Below are 21,058 nucleotides of genomic sequence, written 5' to 3' on the forward strand. Positions count from 1 at the left end.
TCAGGGTCGGCAGCAGCAGGGACCAAATTGCTGAGAGTTCTTTTGCAAACCACTTAATAAAAAGAAAATAAAATGTGTCAGAGGAACAATGGAGTGAAATCTTTTGAGGAAGCAGAAGATAAGATGGTCCCCACATTAACATTCTTGGAACCACAGGCTGATCTACATCATCAGCTGTGGTGAACAACACACTGAATCCTTTTCCCAAGTCATTCATCAGCATTTATAAGGGTTCATCAGCATTAACGTTATAAAATTTAAGAAGTTTAAATATTTCTGAAGTGCAACTTTTCCAGGAGTCCCTGTGGTATTCATAACTTACCTTCCTTAAAATGTTCATTTTAGTGTTACTGAACGAATTTGGTAGAGAACCTGATGTGCTCCACATATGGGAGTTGCTGGAGATTGATTATCCTGATTATTGTGTGATACAGATCCCAGCCTAAAGGTTGTATGTATATCTTCTGTGGTAATTTACTGTTCAATGAAGAAAAGCAGAATAGAAGGGACTATTGTTATTTTGCAATTTCTAGTTATTTTGATATTTGTTACTAGATTTTTCCACTTTCCTGTTGTCACTTTGGATGTCAGTTCTGTAACATAAATCTCAACCTTTTTAATGTTTTCATTTTCTGAAATGCAAATAGTAATTTTCAAGAATACAACCAAAACTCCAAAGTTACAATGTCACATTTCTGACTGTTGGCTGAGTGCTAACAAATAACAAGCATTAGACTCCTTTAGTATAGGTGAAAATACACTTATATATTCATGCTTACTGTGCAGGCAGAGAATGATGAGCAAAAGGTCAGCTCCTCAGTGGTGTTTAGGTCTTCTACAAAAGTACATTTCAGTACAGAGACTTGATAGATGATGGGCAGTGCATCTGTGCATGTCCAGGGGCTGTTTTTAGTAGTTGGAAGTTCATACTGGAGCCTTTCTGAGCTAAACACCTGCTGACTTTAGTCCATTTTTGTTTGAGGGAGAGCCTCAGGTTTAAAGGTTTATTTGTTCCAGGGTGATTTAAGTCAGCACAAGTTTAGTCGTTGATTTGAGAGAGCGGGTGGCAGCTCTTAGGGCTCCACTCCTGTTCCAGCCGAAGTCAACTTGAGTAGCTACCATTATTTAATAGAAGATAGCTCTAATTCAGGAAATAATGAGTAAAATTGTCCTTAAACCCTTGTGCAGCTGAATCAGTTCACCTTTGAAAAAGCCTCTTTCCTTCAGATGGTGGGGCTATTGACAGGAACAGCAGTAGCAGCTGCTGTGTGGGAGTGTGTGTGTGTCTTGCCCGGCAACTTCATTCACTGACTGGATTTCACCTCCCACACTCCACCTGCGAAGGCCATGACTACTCAGTTTCTATCCAGCAGCAGTGGATGCAGCCTGGCGTTAATACTTGGTTGGAAAGCAGTTGCAGTCTCCCTTTTTCAAAATTTTTGCATGCTGGAACTTCACATCCATCCCTCCACCAAGTGCCAATTCATGACCTTCAGAATAGGTGGAAAGGTGTGATTGCATGGAGAATGATAAATAGACAGGAACCAGCATTCTTCTGGGAGTGGTTTGTCATGTATGTGTATGTATATGTGTATAGACACATACGAGTGGTCTGTTTGTATAAGGAATTGCAGTACTAACAGTCATGGTGGCTGCTCCTCTGTTGTCACTATACACATTGAATTGGAGACTGTGTTGTTAAAATACCCCATCAAGAACACAGAAACATCTATTTTTCTCTCTTACTATTTTTTTTTTTGCTAATACTTCTTTAGTTTGTAACTTTAAGAAGAATGGTCCCATTAGCTTTTCTTTAATTTTATTTTGTTTTATTTGCATGATAGAATATATAAAATACAATGCATAATAATTACGTAACATGTAATGAAAGTATAACATATTTAATATTCATTAATATTTATAAGTAGAATGAAATAGATGGTTTATGCAATTTATAAGGTATATAACATATAATATAAAAAAAAAAACCTATCAGAGAATAACAGAATTTTTTATGTTGGAAGGGACTTCTTGAGGTCATCTTATCCATTGGCCCATAAATTATCTTATTTTCCCAAAAAAAGCAACTTTTTCATTCCAGCAAGAGTAGTTTCATACAGCTTCTTCTGTTTTATTGAAACCATTTATTTGATTCATCTTTTTAAAAAAGAAACCAAAGATAAGGATATAAATTATATAAAGTATAGAAGAGAAATGCACTTTTTAGAAAATTACAAATAATTTAATGTAGAAGAATGATCACAAAGTTCAGCAGTGTAAGCAGCTATTGCTCCTTTGGAATTAATAATAATATGATGATTTTTTAAAAGCATCTACAACTCCATACCTGACTTATTCTATGATTCTTTAAAATAATCATTCTAATTGTGGAGGTTTTACCTCTTTAAAAACTGGTTTGTTCATTCCATGTGTGAGCCACACCCTGAAAAGCCGAAAGCCTTTGCACATGCCTAACTTAAGATTTAACCTAGTATCAGTGTTAAACCTGTTCCAGTCCATCATTCTCTTGCTTAAAATGCTGTGTAACTCAAGGGTTTCTATCTGCTCTTTTAGCAAATAAATTTATTATAATCTGCCATGGCTTACAACTTCATTCCTGCAGCCTAAGGTGCAAAGTGTTCTATTATTCCACTGAAAATAATTGGGGGAAAAAATTCCCTGCCTTTTAATTTTGTTTTTCATTGCATTGAATGTAACAAGAAGACCCAGCTTGATAGCACTGTAAGCTAAACGCTCATAATTGTGCTCAGGGCAGACAACAGACAATCAGACCGCCTCACACAGACACAGAAACCTTTGGCCTTTCACCTACGTGCAGCTGGTTTTGTGTGTTCTTACAGCACTTTTCAGCAATCTCTCAGTTGCTGATCACCAAGAACTGGAGTGGTATCACTCCTGATTGCTCCTGCTTCTGAAAAGATTTTGTGAGAATTTAAAAAACAAAAAAGGTTTATTAATTCATGTTGCTTTAGGCTAGCATGATGCTATAGTCTAAAAGATCCGTAGCTTTACAGCTGCAGAATCCCTGGGAAGTTCAGGAACCTGACTCTGCGGTGACCTTTTCTGAAAGAAAGGTCAGCGAGCCACAGGCAGACTTGCCAAGTCAACTGCTTTTCCCTGTAGACTAAAGCTTTGTGGTCTTATCCGTGGATCTGTCAGGAAACTTGGCCAAGCTACTGCTTTTGTTGTCTCAGGCACAATAAGTGTGTCGAATGAAGTTTCATACTAAGTGAGAGTGATTTCAGTAAATGGAAGTAAATTTAGTGTTGAAAGAGCTCAAAATATATACTGTGGCTTCATATATGTTACTTCCAACTTATTACAGTTTTAATGATTTCCTAGATTCATTCATAGAATGTGTTTTTGTACAAATCTCACTCCTATTTTCATGCTTGTTTTTTTGTTCTCTCAAAGTTGAGAGGGATGGAACTTATTTGGCACATTAGGGAATAATCTTCCAACAGTTTGGATTATCTTGGGATGAAAAAATAAGCTCATTATTGCCGCTGTCACCTCATTATTGTTAACTCATTGTTTCCTATGCCAAAGACCTTTTAAACACTGGAGTTTCATTCCTTTATTTTAGGGGATCTTTATAGGGATACAAAACCTGGACAGGCCATTACCAGTTATTTTAAACACAGTCATAGAAATGTTTTGACAGTTGGAGGTGGCTTGGGGTTGCAGTTTTGCTTTGACAGTGTCGTGGGCCTTTTTAGTTTTCAGTGAAGATTAAATTTGGACTATGATGAATGTGTGATATTCCCTCCTCTTCCTTCAAACTTCTTTTTGTGAGTAGTGGCCCTTAATACTGCAAAGGCTATAAAAGCTAAAGATTTTATTGTATTGAATCTCTCCAGTATAATATTTTCCCCTCTTTTACTTTATGTCTGTTCATTTGCATCTTAGATTAGGGTACCTGTTTAAGGCAAGAACTGTGTGTTCAAGTAGTATTAATTAGCCAATGTATCTTTGGAGACAAATCCAGTAAATTTTTCTATTAATATTTTAGAAGTGGACTCTTACCTATAACAGCTATTTTAAAGCTATTTGAAGCTATTACACTTCAGATTAGATGCTGAGTTCTTCTAGGTCTTCAGACCTTACAGAAAGCTCAGAGATCTGCTGGTTTATAGCCAGTGCACATCTGACCCAGTGTCCATGCAGTTATTTCACTGAAATACAATCTGAAACTAGGAACATGTGTGCTGCTAAGGATTTAAAACTTTATGTGACGGGTGTAGCAAAAATATATGCCAATCAAAAGGGGCTTCTATATTGAATATTTTTAGGTCATTGTCTAGTCATGCCCACACAGACTCCCTAACAGACCTAGAATTCAGGTGGTGGGAAGTGGGAGCTCTGAAATGTTTACAGGGATCAGTGAATCATGGACAGATATCAGTCAAATATGTTACCTCTCTTAATTTTTTATTAACCTTAGAAGCCTCAGTCAAGGTACCTATAGCAAAGTATGAATATGTCAAATTCCCGTGTGAGTCACAGACCAGATCCTGTGGCTCAAAAGCTCAGTGGCTGAACATTGCACTGGGCCTTATAAGAATAACTTGTACTCAAGAGTTCCAGTGATACCTGTCACTGCTGCAGGGTCTGGGTTCAGCACAAATACGCTCACCTCGAATTTGTTATGTGCTCTAAGGAATAGCTTATCATCAAACCTGCATACCAGTAACTATATATGCAGTGAATAAAGATAGATTGTTCCTGTCTATGGCAAAAGGCAGGGGGATATACGTCAGTTGGCAGTTTAGGGTTTTTATGATTCAGTTGGCTCAATTGACTCAAATCAAGTTTTATGATAATTTGCCCATCAAGTTCCATCTGTTTCAGAAGGATGACAGATCTGAATTTGTGGGACTCTGTCCTTTTGTATTATCAGGAGGACATAGTGACATATTTTGAGTCTGGCAGCACCATTGGCTATTTTGGCTGGTGTTGTTCAGGATGAGGTGGGATTGGCTATTACCAGCTCCATGTTGTAACAGCAAACATTTGGTTGGCTCTACGAGTTGTAACTACTGACACTAGACTTGTGATGCTGTCCAAAAAAGAGGAGGGATAATAGTGGTAATGCATAAGATAATGCTCAAATTTATACAATCACTGTTTCAGTCATTGAGGGAATGTTGGATTTTATAGCATGTCCCTGATCAGTTCTGAAATTCTGATGCAGCTGTGTGAAGAAATGAAATTTTCTATTATAATTTTGCTTATATGACACAGCTTTTTACACTTTTTCACAGCTTCTTAGCCCATCTTTTTAAAGTTATGGGTTTGCTATGACTACTTATTCATAAAATGCCTGCTACCTTCTTTTGTTTGAAGAGAAGTCATTTAACAAATAGACACATGGTATTGATACACTGTATTGGCTAGGTAGAAATGGCCATTCAAACCACAACTCCAGCTCAAATATTTTGAAATAACTTGTATAATCCCCCCTCCTCTTTTTAATGAGTCATTGAGGGAATGTTGGATTTTATAGCATGTCCCTGATCAGTTCTGAAATTCTGATGCAGCTGTGTGAAGAAATGAAATTTTCTATTATAATTTTGCTTATATGACACAGCTTTTTACACTTTTTCACAGCTTCTTAGCCCATCTTTTTAAAGTTATGGGTTTGCTATGACTACTTATTCATAAAATGCCTGCTACCTTCTTTTGTTTGAAGAGAAGTCATTTAACAAATAGACACATGGTATTGATACACTGTATTGGCTAGGTAGAAATGGCCATTCAAACCACAACTCCAGCTCAAATATTTTGAAATAACTTGTATAATCCCCCCTTCTCTTTTTAATTAAAAAAAAAAAAAAAAGCTGCATTTTTCTAGCAGGGATTTTGTTTGGGTTTGTTTGTTTGTTTTTAACAACAGCCACAACAGAATGTCATAAGATAAACTCGGGGAAAGCTACACAAGGACAAAACCTAGTCCATAGACACAGAGTTTATTTGAAATTCATGCACACAGTCATCTGAGGTACTTGTGTTTGCAGCTTTGTACCATCCCACCTGTGCTAGTTACCTGGCAAGCACATCTTTGGGGTTCCACATGTTGTCTGACTCTCAGTCCACATACAGATGCATGTGTGTTCACAGCGCAGTGAGCAAAAGTGATCAAACACAGCCGACACACTGAGCAACAAAACAAAGTAGAAATGTCGAGGAAAAGGCTACATAGAAAAGACTTCTGACTTTTACCTGACTGTGTTTGGCTATATCTGTGTAAGGGAAAACTGGCAACTTTGTGTCAGCAGTAAAATAATTTGTTGATCAAAAGAAAATAACCAATATCTAAAAAATACATGTTGTATGCTTAAAGTAAATGTGTTACATGAATGTTTGGTATTCCACAGCATACATGAGATAAATTCAATATGCAATTATGAGATATTTATTACTATATTCGATTCATTCTTTCATACCTTACAATTTGAAGATAGGGATTCAAATCTGTGGCATCTGTTCTTAACTTACAGTCTGGCTTTTAGAGAATTACAAATGTTCATTTTCAAAAGCTACATGGAAATACATATCACATGTAATGTAAACATTGTGCAGCATCCCTGCTGTGTCAGCTCTATTAACTAGATGCTGACACTAGATTTACTAGAAGATTTGAGAATAACCAAATCAAAAATACAGTCCTCTCCAAGCACTTGGAGATCACTGTGCCCTTCCATTTGCTCTCATAAAAGAACATTTAATTGGACTACATACTTACAGAATTCTGGTGTAATGGTTTTCTTCCAGAGAAAACTTTGTTTCAAATGATGAAAAGTGTGGTGCTATATGTTCCTTCCATTTTGACTTTTTTTTTTTCTATAAAGAACTGTGTACTGGAGACGCCACTTTTTGATATCAAAGTTAAGGGTCTATCAAGCTGATAGTGAGTTAACAGTAGAGTTGCTGTTGATAAAATACATTCATAAGTTGTTGTGGTTTTGTATTGATTTTATGATTGTCTTTAGGAACTGTCTTTAGGATTTAATTGAGTATTAATCAGAGAGACAAAGCTAGGCAATCCCTGTCTTGTATTTCTATTTGAAAAACAAAAAATCAGCAGAAAACCTTTTACATAGAGAAAATAACACTACAGAAGCAAAGCTTTACCTTAGATGAGCTAGTCCCCCTTGCATTCTTTTACAAGCAGGAGAAAGAGGTGCCTTCTGACAGTAATTCAAAGGATCTATGTGTCTCTTGACCACAGAGCAGGACTAGGGAGATTTTTTCTGGAGTAAAGTTAAGCCTGTGGAAATGACTCAATTTTTTCCATTTTTGTGCTTTGCACCAGACTACAGTATTCAGTGCTGATAAAATGTAAGATAGAGAATCATAGGACTTGGCATTATCTGCGAGTGCTTGTCTAATTAATGACAGGAACAGGAGGATGTATACTCTATTTGAATTTTTTTTGTTGGGTTTTTTTTAAGAGGGAAAGTACTTAAACACATTCTTGTCATTTAACGATGCAGCCTAGATATAGAAAGTGATTCTGTGTTTTGTATACTGAATATGTAATCCCATTCTCATTTCTCACTGTCAAAGATATCTAGTGATCTCATGTGGAAAGTTCAGAGTGCTGTGTCCTGTGTCATGGTCAGCATATTTGGTTTCTTTGGAACTAGGCAACCCCAACTTTGTCTATTCTAAATAACAACAGTTCTTATTGATAGGGTTCTTTTTAGAGTATTGATAGTACTTGGCAGGAAAATGGAGAACTGTGTGTGCTAGATGATGGCCTAGTTAATTGTGGAATTTGGTTCTCCTTTATTTCATGATCTGACTTGCAAATTCCTTCTCTTTGTACTAGAGAAGCATTTTGCAAGCATTAAAAACCAAACTGGGAAGGAACCTGGGATTTTTGTTCTTACGTCTGGTAACAATTTTATGTCTTGCAAAGATCTCACAGCTCTTGTGACTTTAGAAGTGTTTAAAAAAACATCTCTTAATGCACTTTATTAAAACCATCTAATTTGAAGACAAGACCCAACACAAAGTCATCTGAAGGTATCTGGAGAGCTCTCCATAATTTCACTGTGCTGTGGAGAAGACCACTAGACCTTTACGAGGAAAACTGTTTTCAGACAGCATGAAAATGTCTGTGTAGTGACCTAACTGGTTCTTAAAATCAAGCTGCAAGCTCCTCTTGTTTTTCAAGGCCTCATGATAAAGTTCCTTTCTCCCTTTAACAATGTTAGAATGAGCACACAGATCCAGAATTCCTTTTCCTCTTCCTGTGTGTCCTGGTTTTGGCTGGTTAGTCGCCAGTTAGGATTAAACTGCGGTGCTGTGCTACGAGTTTCAGAGAGGAGAATGGAAGAAGAAGAGCAGAGGATCCTTCCTCTGCAGTGGTAGAGGAGGGTTCCTTTCTCAGACACTTCCAAACATGTGCCTTGTTCTACAGCCTGGCACAATGTTTATAAATGGATTTTCTGAGTTCATGACCTATTTCAAAACAAGTGCTGGAAGCCAACACATTTTGTCCTGGCTCATCTGGGTATAGTGGGCACCTGTTGCACAGAAGATTCTTCACCCAGGCCTCTCCTGTGGCTAAATCTGAGCTTCTATCTGGATAAGAAAAGGTCTTGAATAAAAAGGAACTGCCCTGAGGTAATTACATAGAAACTTAAATGATATGCAGATAAGATCTTTGGGATTTTTAAAATTATCATTATTTTCTGAACGTTCAAGCATGTTTATTCAAATGGCATTGCTAAAATCCAGTTAGGATTCCATAATTTCTAAGTGCCTCACATGACCAGATTTCATTTTACTTTTGCCCAAATATGGAAAAACGGGAAGACAAATAGCTTTAAAATTTTATTTTGAGTAAATTTAATTAGATGGCAGTTAGAGTTCCCTACAACCATACAAGTTTGGGACAAAATTTTACAAACCATTCTACATGAAAGCACTACCTGCTTTTTAAAGTGCAAAAGAATGCATGATAATCACCACCAGGTGTGTCTAAACAGTCTCTTACGCAGTTAAGAGGAATCTGTGTATAAATTTTTTTTCTTGACCATGAAAGTCAAAGGATTCACATGTACCAAATACGTTTCTTAAATACACATAGAGCCTTCTGCACGTCAGTTCCGGAGGCTGCAGTCTGCAGGAGTAGCGTAAGGATTTGGGATGCTGTTGGGTTAGTGATTCCAAATTGTGAGCTGAAATGACCTGAAATTTCTTCTAAATTCCAGAGGTGTTGCATACAGTGTGGGAGATTGGACAGGTTCTAAGAGAAGAGAGAACCAAGATACATGAGATCTGTGAAACAGCAAGAGGTGAGATTTGATTTTCTGGTCATAGATCATTGTATTTTTACCACTTTGGTGATTTAGCACCATGCTCTCCTCCTCCTCTCAGCTTTCCAGCATTCACCAACAGCAAAAAATAAAAATTTCAGTTTGGTGCATGAAAATCTCAAAAGGACTCAGATGAGATTCCTATTAGGGTGGAAATAAGCTTTAGAAATCTGCTGTCATCCCATCAGCCCACAGAAACACTCCAAAATACCATATTCTGGGGGAGAGAATGGAAACTATCCAGAGCACCAAATGTGGCAGCTGGAAACAATTTTTAAAAAATTGGGTAGGCCAGTCGTGTTATGAGGAGTAAGAGAGGCAGCTGGGAGATTTAAAAGGGAAGGCCTGGGAGCAGCTGAAAGGTGCCAGTAGTCTGTTAGTGAGAGCATCTGAGAGCTAAATGGCTGCATGTGATGAGAAAACATGCCAAAATGATAAGAAAAACAGCTGGAGAAAAACAAAATTTCAAAGCCTCTGAAACAGGGATGGATATGCAAATTCTGCTAACTATTGAATCAGTAAATGAATTACTTGGGGTTTTTTTCCCTCTCTGCTCTCCTAAGTTCCTCTTGTTTTCACATATCTTTCTGCAGAATCTGCAGGTGGCCTTTTCTGCTGCCTCTTCTTCCTCTTGACCTTCTGATTCTTGGTTGTTTCTTCCACAGAAAATCAGTACTTCTGAACAATACTTTTCACTTGTTTGTAGTCTGTTAGGCCAGTATTTTAACTGCTCATTTTTCTATTTCTTCACCTTATTAAGACTTTCCCTGCCTATTATTCTGAATATGAAAACCTCTTGGTGGAACATCATTTTCTGTGAAGAAAATGCACAGGTAGCAGTTGATTTTAATAGCTCCAAGTGTCATTTTGGGTAGGACCTGTAAGATTTAGATAGCTTTGTATTACAGAGGTCTAGCTGGAGGAGTTGGCAGGCTTGACGGGTCTGATGAGTTGCCTCTAGAGTGTGGCAGGGTCTAAACCAAGTTTGAAGTGAGAACATGGTGACTTTTGAAAGTAAGCTCAAAAAATACACAGATTTCCAAGGTTTTATGCATTACACTTGCAAGTTTATTTTTGTATGTGTTTTACCATACATATAATTTATAATTTACTTGTATCTGATCACATATTTGAATCTAGTCTAGGTGTGTGCATCACTGATGTAAAGACCATATCTGATACAATAACATGTTCTTTACCTTTGAAACTGTGTCTGCTATTTTCAGCTGTGAAAGCAAGAGACAGTATGTGTGTACTTCTTCCCCATAGATCATAAGGAACAAAGAGCTCATGTGAGAAAAAGAGTGCAGGAGAAGATCTTAATAGATTCTGTCCCATCAAAAACTGAAATACAGCAACATGAAAAGAGCAAACATGCTGTCTAGCTTCTCTGAACCTGTTTGCTAATGACCTCCAATGAACTAGAAAATGTTAGAGAGCATAGTCTCAGCTTGAAGCCTGAGAGAAGAAAAAATAGTGGAGTGAGAGAAGGATGCAAAGCAAGTGAAAGAGAATGGAGATAGTTAATAATTATTTTACAACAACAAAGCCATAATCAGGCATCAAATTCTTGATATCTTTCATGCTGCCTGAATCATACTGTTGTGTCCAGGAAGAGCAGCAGCAGTTTTGGAGGGCATGAAAATAGACTCACAGAAGAATAAAATAATAGAGCAAATTGAAAGGGAGAGAGAGTATAAAACTGCATATTAAAATATACTAGAATGAGCCTTTTTTAAAGACATCTGAATTATTACCACTTATTACTGCTGAAATATAATTCATTATGCACCTTATACTAAAATTTTAATTAAAGAAAATAATAGTTTCAGGTCAAAGGATTACAATCACATCCGATAAAATACTAAATGAGATAGAAAGTACAGGAAGCACTTTCCCTTTTCCAGTTATGGAAAGTTATGCTTGTCTGGCAAAGAGAAAAATACTTGGACTGAGTGAAAAAACATGTTCATGGTGCAAATTAATTGTTTTCAAAGAAAGCATTTAAATTAAATTTTCAGTCACCTGAAAGCCTTTGAATGTGTCTTTTAAAATAAGATCTGTTGTTTTGGAAGCCTTTGACATTATATACCTCTAACAGGAACAATTAAACAAAGCATAAACTTGCAAGGAATTCTGTATGTAAGATGTAGTGTTGCATGTTTTATGCTTGTGTAAATTATTCTCTTGGAATAAGAAATTTCATCTTCCTTTTCTTATTTTCTCCATTATTAGAAGCAGACTGGGCAATTTATTATTCTCCATTCTGGTGCAAATAGAGATGGCCTCTGCTTTAAAAAAAAAAGAAGTTTGAGAAATGAGTGCAGGTGGGCATATCTGAAAAGAAGTGATAGTGGATTTGAGAAATAATGGGGGATGCACTGTCCAGCTATGTTTTTTCAATGCATTGCTTTTGGTAGTTGAAATAACTGCCTTCTGCACATCCTGCTTTCCAGCCTGGAGCTTAAGAAGGTCTTTGTCAGTGGCTTGCACCACCTTGTGACTTATGAGAATTTCCCCCCCAGGAAAGCTGCCCAGGGTCACATAGCTGTAGATCTTGAGAAAGAAGGATTCCAGGTACAGAAGGAAAAATGGTCTGGTCAGTTATATTTTTAATTAAAATGAGGCAGTGGTGGAGAGACTGAATTTGCAGGACCTCCTACAGCAGGAGCATGAACCTTTTTATCCAGACAAGCTGCTGTGGAATCTAAATTTTATGTGCTTAGGCAGCTCCATTTAAATGGATTACGATACTTCCATTTTGTAGTTGGCATGGCTCCCCCACATTCTGCTCTTTGAGTGATCTTACTCAAAACTTACTGTTTCTCTAACAATCCCAAGGTGAGGTGCTTTCTACCACTCCTCAAGAATGAGAGCAGCATGTGAAAGTTCACCACTGATGATTTGCTTCAATCTCTGGGAAATAAACTGAGCATCACTTAAATGTTTCTTTTTCCACTCCTCTACACCAAGTCATTATCTGAAGAGGACCCAAAATTCATCACAAACGTGAACATGTTCCTGCCTTTTTCTTCTTTCTAGCACATCAAATTGAACAGCAGAATTGTTCTTCCACTAAACCCACACAGGTGTTAAGAGTTGTTCCCATTCTACAAATTTGAGAGCCGGTCAGTGACTGGTAGAACACAGAGCTGCTTGAAGGGTTTACATGCAGCTTGCTCTGCTCAACAACAAGGCCTTCATGAGTTGTTCTCTGGAACAAATAGTCTGCAAACACCAATAATCTTCTGAATACCAGGATAAGTGAGAGTGCAGTTAAATAGTTCTTTTCTTGAGATCATTGCTAAATGAGGAACTAAAAGTCAGTATCATTAGATCTTTTGCCTGTATGACTGACAGAACCTCAGACTTTGCAGGTAAACCTGCTTAGATTGAAGAACATCACACCAAGAAACAATTTCTTTTCATGTTGGCACATTTATGATTTTGCCCTCAGGGGTCAACAAATGGGCAATAACTACCCTTGTTCTCAGCCAGTTAAGACCTGGAGTATCTCCTCTTAGTTTTTAATCTCCAGACAATCATACCATCCTCATAATCACATTAAACACCACAATAAATGTTGAGAATCCATTAAAATCTTCTCATGTTTGCAATTAGTAGCACTTTCACCACCACCAAGCAGACTGTGCTTTTTACCCCTTTGGAGCAAAACTCTCTGGTCTCCTGCAGTTCTCTCAGGGCATATTCATGCAGTTCTGTTTTCAGTCTGGGCCCTGGCTGGATATCAAGCTCATCTTGATTGTGTCCAAAGCTTGCTATTCTATTCTCTCTGCAGCAATGGCTGTGGCAGTAAAATGCAATAGAGACAGTGCCTGCTTCTGCCTAATATTGCCATTCCCCACATTTAGGAAAGCTGGATTCCTTGAGGCTCCTCCACATACTGTTTGTATCTCTGCCAACCTGTATTCTTAGAGGACTGCTGGCAAACACCACTGCCGTTGTCGGGATCCGGCCAAGGCGCTCCCTACAGTTTGCATTATATTGAAGACAAGACACAAGATCTTTGAAGACAGCTTCGTTCTTGAAGTTCTAGTGGGCACCAAGACCTTCTTCCCCAGAAAGATGCTACAGTGCTGCTTATTTTGCTCTTTGACTAACTTTAACTAAGCTAAACTGATGCACCCACGCAAAGAAAGCCTTTCAGCCATGGTGTGCCCTTCTCAGGTGCTCGCTCAGCTGAGCTACTGCAGCCACATCACAGGCAGCTCCCCGCTGACTCCAGCCCTCTGAAGGCTGGTGGGCACGCCTCTGTTTTCACACTCAGCTGCTGTTCTCAGAACTCTATGTTAGATTCTGATTTCTTTTGGCAAGATCCCAGGTGTTGTTAGAGTAGACAGGAAAATAGCCCTTCTTGATAAGGTCAGAGGAAAACCAGTTTCAAGACACAGTAGTGTACGTGGAACTGATGACATTTACGGAAGAATAAAGCCTAGAGATCTCTTTACGTTCTCTTACATAAAAATGAGTATAAATGATGATGGCACTCAGGTTAGTGAAAGGATTCACTTTACAGAAAATGAGAAAAGAGTTTAGTTGATAAAGCAGTTCTCTAATGGAGAAAAAGCCAATACTGATGAAAATCAAGAAAGATTGATGCATAAACTTACATACTGTGATGCCTTAGCCTTGGTTAATGAAGAACAGGTTTTCCTTAAATAGTGCTCATAACATAAATCTATATAAAAGAATGCACACTACTCCATAACCATATATTGAAAAAGAAATTGCAAACATTCTTTATTCCACTAATCGTGCTACTTCCAATGTGCAATGTGCTAATGTCCGTCTTCCAAGGCTAGGTAGAGAGCATACTGGACAAAGAGAGCTTTTAAGGTCCTTCATTGCTATTGTGATGAAGAAATTACATTTTAATCGAGACTGTTGATTAAAACCTTTGGCCATTATATGAAAAAAAACTTGTGCTTCAGCTTTGTTATGCTTGGGTTGCTCTTCCCCATGTTTACTTGTCTGCATAAAACAGTATGGTTAAACTTGCTGATTTTAAAATTTTTTACCTAACCTACCTGATTCTGTGATTCCCAAACTGTCCAACTACCCTCAGTGAAAACAAGGTTTTCCTCTAGATTTCCATTATTTCTATCTTCATTCAGAAATATTACTAGTGATCAAGTTAGGAGATGAATTCCAGCGGTTTGAACAAGTAGCCAGGGAATCTCAATTTTTGGCAACATCATAGTATCCACAGCCTTGAGCAAGTAATCAGTCTTCCCTTTGAAGCAGTTGGAAAATGCAGTGGTGTGTTTTTTGAAAGCCGTTCAATTCTACTGGTTCTTGTCAGGAAAAAACAAAAACAATCTACTCTGTTACTTCTAAGTGCAGGGATATTTTGCTTTTAAGCAATTTATGATTTTTAAAAATAGGGGGGTTTAATAATCTAAAATGGTTTTTAAATTACCCAGTTTTATTTTTCTGGGAGACAGTTTTGTTTACTGCAGGGTTTTAAACTTTAGCTTATTTTTGTCATCACTACAAATCCAAACAACAACAACAAATTCCAAATTTTTCGCAGGGTGGCAAAATCCCTTACCTGCATTACTGGATAAAAATGTTTTCTGTTCTTCAAGTAACGATTGATTCATGTCCTTGCAAGTGCAATGAAAAAACTCTTTTAACCTAGCCTAATGACAGGTGATGGATTCACTGAGCTTTGCTTATGACCTACCTCTTGTCAGTTTTGGTATTTTAACATCTTTTGCTCAGGTTCAAATGGAGTCATGAAATTCAGAAGAAGGTGAGCTGCAGATAGAAAGAGCTCTTTTATAAAGACTTTTGCATATTTTGTAAATTTTGGGGTGAAAGACAATGGGGTTTTCTTATTTTATCTAGTTTAAGTCTTAAGAAGGAAGTGACTGGGCAACTGCAAGAGCCCATGCCCTGTAAAGGAGTGGGGAGCACGTCACCCACAATAGTCACACGTAGAGAACAGAGAAGAAGCAGGAGGCATAATGAAGTCTGGTCCAAAGATTAATGTGAGGATACTAAGCTAAGGATTATATATATGTCAGAGAACTGTCACCAATTAATTTGGATACCATCTTTCAGATGTTTGGTGATAAAACAGACTTTGGTGGGTTCGTCCCTATCCCCAGACTGTTTAGGTCAAAAATAATGATAGTGTAAGCTAGCCCAAATTCATGGCTTAACTCAGTAAAATTGGCACATGGAATTGGGAAACATTCCAGATCTAATTTACTTTATGTTGAGAAAAGCTCGTAATTGCTCTATGTGCATGGACATCTGCATGTTTGAATGCTGTCATGGCTGTAGTTTTCTCCTTATTCTTTGACACTATGTCAAACTTACTGTTTTTTCTCATAATTTTACCCTGCACTTTGGAGGGATAAAAGTATCTGCAAACAAGCCTCCAAGCCCAGTCATCAGTCATAGTAAGCATTTTGTAAATTCACACATAACCATGTTATTTTTAAACATATGCAGGCTGTTTAGAACAAAACATAGGTTCAAAATAGAATGATTTTTCACACAAGGGTTCGAGCACAAGGGAATTGCTCAGTTTAAAATGGGTAAGCATCTGATGAACAAGACTAAGGGGTGCTTCGAGTGGTTGCATCATTATTTTCATCCTAGTGTAGTCCTTCTATGTGTTTGAAAAATCCAAGAAAAATTAGAACCAATGAAGTCTAGCAATGCCAAGTTATGTTCACTACTTAATAGGAAAATAAATATACTAGGAAAAACTGCAATTCTAGCAGCCAGGTTATCAATGTAACCTTTCAAGGTATTACACCTTTTTTAATCTACACATTCCTTAGCAATGTTTCCTAGTTTCAACTTCTCCCTCCCTCTGCAAGAAACTCAGCACTGGTCACTTTTCAGTATAGAAACTCTTCTTAAGATTTTGGAAACTCAACTGGAAATTGTACTGTGAGCAATTTCTTGCATATATGCCATCTCTCAAGTAAAATGCTAACATTTTTTCTGAGTATTCACATATTTCCTAATTATGTGCTGCTATTTCTCAGTTATTTTATTTTGGTCCTAGTAATGTGAACTGTTGGCATTTCATATATGTGAGGTGCTACTGAGATGTATTTTATGTACAAAGGTCTGTTCAGCTACTCATTTATCAAAACAAGCATTAGTGTTCATGTTGTGTGCCCAAAGCTAAGTTTGGTAGTGGAGCTCACACATTTATGTTTTTGCTGACATTATTTCTTCAGTCAAGTTAGAGCCAGCATGCAATTGACCTTTATAAGCTGAGTCATAAACTTTTATTCTGTTCCCATAGTGGCTTACCACAACATAGACCCCTCCAGGGCAGCAAGCATTCCCCTTCACACCCCTCCCTGGGGGTGTCTGTCACCTCCAGACCGAGGCAGGGGAAGGCCCAAGGACATTGTCAGGGGTGTCCATCAGTAGGGAAAAGATGCTTTCTTCATCCCTTATCAAATAGAAGGTTAGTGTGCCATCAGTGTGCTCTGCCTTTCTCTCTGAGGGACTTCTGGTTTTGATTCCTGCTTGATACCATGTCTTGCAGGCAAGTCCCTTGGAACAAGACCAGGGTAACGAAATAGAAGAACAGAGTAGAAAATGGCATTTATTGTTTTCTACTCACCTCCCTGCTGGGTGTTTACATGCTTCTTAGCAGAAAGAGCACTACAATGCGTTCTGCAAGGTCGCAGATCTTAAGGTCAGATCGCAAAAGGCAGTTCAGCAACACTTCTCAGCAGCCAGGCTCAAAGCACTTCTTAAGAACCATGACAGCATCAGGCCACGATGTTAGTGAGTGTTCCAGTTCTGGAGTTTCATAATCATCCATGGTGAAATGAAGTCTGATCCCAAGACCAGGAAAAACATCTTTTCTATCACTTCAATTTCCCTACTCCCCTCTTTCGCAGAGGAAAAAGACCCTTTCTGTGGATGAAAGAGCAGCTCGAATTCTGCAGTCAAGCCTGTGCTTCTGCTGAAGTCACAGTAAGAGTGACAGCTGCAGTGGTGAACTTCAGTATGAAGATTATATGAACATCCTCCCATTCCTCTAAGAGCTAGCTAAGACTGCCATGCATTTCACAGTCTTCTTTCAGACATCAGGTAGCAACTCCTTTTGGTTGTTAGTGTCTTGGACTGACATTGAAATGTTAAGTAGTCCAAAAGATTACAAATCCATCATCAACAGCATTTGGGCAGCTACTTCACTGCTTCCCACTTCAATCACTATATTTGAAAAGGTGTCCTGATCTTTAGGTTTTTAGTAACATCACTTTGCTTGTACGAAGGGTTCAAGGACCAAAAAAACTTCCAGGTATGGAAGGGGATTGATTCCGGCACCTCTTGAGGAAGCGCAATCCACATAAACCTGATGGGCTGCACCCAAGGTTGTTGTCATTCTGAGGCTGCTTACTATCGTCACTGAAAGGTCATGGAGATTGGGGAGGTCTTCTGTGACTGCAGAAAGGCAGATGATGCACCCATCTTCAGAAAGGGCATGCAGGACAATCTAGGGAAATACTGAACGATCACGGAGTGAGCCATCTTGGCAGAAGTTTCCAGGCACATGAAGGAGAATGTGGTGATTTGGAACAGCCAGCATGGATTCACAAGAGTAAATCATGCCAGACCAACTTAATTGTCTCTTGTGATGAGGTGACTTTATCTGTCGAAGCGGCAAAAACAGACAATGTCATCTACCTTGAGTTTAGCAAGGCTTTCCATGTAGTCTCCCACAGAATCCTTGTATCCCAATAATGGATAGCTAGGGAAAAAAACTAACTGAATCATTGGTCAAAAGGGCTTATGCTCTGTCTCCACTGGTTACAGTGGAATTTCTTTGGGGTCTGGCTGGTCTGTTATCTTTATCAATGACTTGGACGAAGAGATAGGATGCAGTACTGTCAGGTCTGTGGACTGATTATACTTAATGGAGAGTGTACTTGATACGCTAGAGATCAGGCCTGCCATTCAGAGAGATTTACACTTGCCAGAGGACTAGGCCAACAGGAACATCATGAAGTTCAGTCAGGACAAATAGAGAGTTCTTTATCTCAGATGGACTAACCCCCATGGCTTAGTTAGCTACTTTGCTGAAAAGGACATGGGAGGCGTGGGGCAGGCTGAACAGGAGTCAGTGGTAAACTCTGGCAGCAGTGAGAGTGCATCAGACTATCAACAGGAGCACAGATGGCAGATCAAGGAGATTGATTATTCCATTTTACTCAGCACTCATTAGACCACAGCTGGCATAGTGGGTCCAGTCTAGAGGCTCCCAGTACATGACAGCTGCTGGCAGCTTTGAACGACTCCATTGGAGGGTCAGCAGGACGGATGGAGGTTGAAGCATGAGAACTGTGAGGAGAGGGTGAGGCATTGGGGTTTGCTCAGCCTATGGAAGAGAACAGCAATTTTCCAGTTCCTAAGAGAAGGTTACCGAGAAGATAGGGCTGGGCTTTCTGCCAAAGAATGAGAGACAAAGGCTGTAACACGCAGGGGAGGCGCTGGTTAGATAGAAGGGAGAAAAAAACAACACAACGGGAATGGTAGTGGAATAGATTACCCAGACGGGTTGTGCAGTTCTCCACATGGGGATTTTTTAAGACCTGACTGGACAAACACGTAAGGGACCTCAGACCTCCCAAAGTCCCTTCCATTCTGAATTATTTTATGATAAACCTCAGAATGGGCCTTCTCCATCTCCTCTGCAGAATTTCCTCCATGTAATACAGTTCCATCCATCTGTGTATCTGAAGTCAGTGTATATGCAGCTATTCACCCCACAGAGCAGGAAAACTACATAAAAGGTTGCCCCTCTAGTTTTAACTAAACAAGAACTAAGACAATTTGGGCAAGAACAACACTAGACAGGATGAGACAACATTTTTTTATTGTTTAATACGAGTGACTAAAGAGATCTGAAATGCTGTAAAGCAATGTACATACGGAATAAATAATATGCACAGGAGTCATGTCTACATTGTAACACTGGCTAGTATTCAGAATACTTCAAATAAATCCAGTGACATTGGATAAAGTCCATAAAAATGCTATCCTGTCTTCCCTTGTATGAAATTGTTCAAGTATAAAAAAATCCAATACAGTGTAAAATATTAAATTCCATTTCGGTCAAGAATAAAAACGGCAAGTATTGTAGTTTCACAGGACAATGTAAAGCAGCATTTTCTAGCAAAGGGAAAAATAGTCAGTCTACGTACAGATGAGTGAGAAAACGGCACTAATGTATTTGAGAAGTCTACATGAATAACTAGTAGAGGGAAAAAGAATGAACTAGCAATATTTTATGTAAAAACCTAAAAAAGTGTTAATTTAAGAGTACCCTCATACAGTGCACATACTGAATTTAAATAAATCCAAGTCAACATCCTTAGTTAATTAGGTTAATATTTAATATGCTACATCTAAGCCTACTAAATAATTTATACCATGAGATGAATACATAATTTTACAGTGTCACATCTAAAGTTGCTGTCTTTAGAGCGCAGCATAGTAAAACTTTCAAAATAAATATTTCTTTTTAAATAGCATAACAATTAAGGCACAGTATAAATCACATACCATTAACCCTTCAAGAACTGCAGTCTTGGTAACAAAAAGTCGCCTTGTGTACTGTATGTTTGCTAATAAATATTTTAAATATAATCCTGAAATAGATATTAAAATTGTACAAATGGTTTCAGAAAAGAAAATTCCCTTAAAACAGTTCTTAAAAGGTTTTAATTCATTAGGCTCCTTCCTGCCTTTATTCACAAGTTACGAATAGATGCAATAAATAGAAAGAGAAGGCTGTTGTAGTAAAGGGCTGATCCTATTTTAGAATCAGAATAGCTGACACCAGCAGTTAAAGTTTCCCAAAAGTGAAACGGGATGGGGCGAGGGATTAGGATGTGACAAGCTCATCATATGAGCATGAGTGATGTGTTCTGTCCAGAACTGTCTGTGTTATTGATTGTCTCTACAGCTGTTGCACCCCTTACTTCCACATCACTTGCTCCATAGTTCCACTCATCCAGAGGACAGAGAAGAAAATAACTTTGGTGCCTGTCCGCCATCTTACTAGCCGGCCATCTTCCTTGGGTTGTTCGGTGCCTGTCAGTGAGACAGTGACAAGGTCCTGTCTCACAAAGACAACTTCTGAAAGCTAGAAAGGACAATCAGTGCTTTAAGCTTGTTTCCTCTTAAAATGGATAAAGGTTACATATTGCTGACTCAAGTTTTTTCCCTGGTTCAAGCTTTTCAAATACCATTTTCTTACTTATAAAAGGCAGTTTTGCTTCCCTGATACTGTCGAAAGTACATCTTTGCTTTTTTTTTGGTTCTTTTTTGTTTGTTTGAAAATATGAAGTCCCATTGCTACTCCTGCCACTCTTTCATGACAGTACAGTATTTTTCCCCCCATTTTCTTCTGGCTTGATACTCGAAACTAGACATGCCGCACTACCCTTCCCCTCTACCAACATGATTTGGATGTATACTGTATGAAGACAGTGGAATAAAAATCTTTAGTTTCGCAATAGCATCGCTTTCCTTAAAGCTCCTTAGTTACTATCAATTGTCTCTGTTAACTACTTATACTGGAAGGCTGAGAAGAGGAAGAGAGAGCGCGAGCTTCCTTCAGTAGTCCATCTGCTATTGCATGCGGTCTGTCTGCAGCTGTTGGGGCTGGTACTGGCCGAAAGCCGCGGCGGCGCGCG

General features: G+C 38.4%; 1 protein-coding gene across 1 annotated transcript in view; it reads right to left on the reverse strand.

Annotated features, from left to right (window-relative positions):
• Window positions 1-19,216: 19,216 nt before the first annotated feature.
• RBM24 (RNA binding motif protein 24) overlaps window positions 19,217-21,058 on the reverse strand; it is a 9,824-nt gene continuing 7,982 nt past the window's right edge. The window contains 2 exon segments of the mRNA XM_008630929.2: window positions 19,217-21,046; window positions 21,049-21,052. Of these exon segments, the coding sequence (XP_008629151.2) occupies window positions 20,994-21,046; window positions 21,049-21,052 (57 nt within the window). The 3' untranslated portion in view covers window positions 19,217-20,993.

Source organism: Corvus brachyrhynchos, unplaced genomic scaffold (assembly GCF_000691975.1).
Source record: "Corvus brachyrhynchos isolate BGI_N302 unplaced genomic scaffold, ASM69197v1 scaffold43, whole genome shotgun sequence".
Lineage (NCBI taxonomy): Eukaryota > Metazoa > Chordata > Aves > Passeriformes > Corvidae > Corvus > Corvus brachyrhynchos.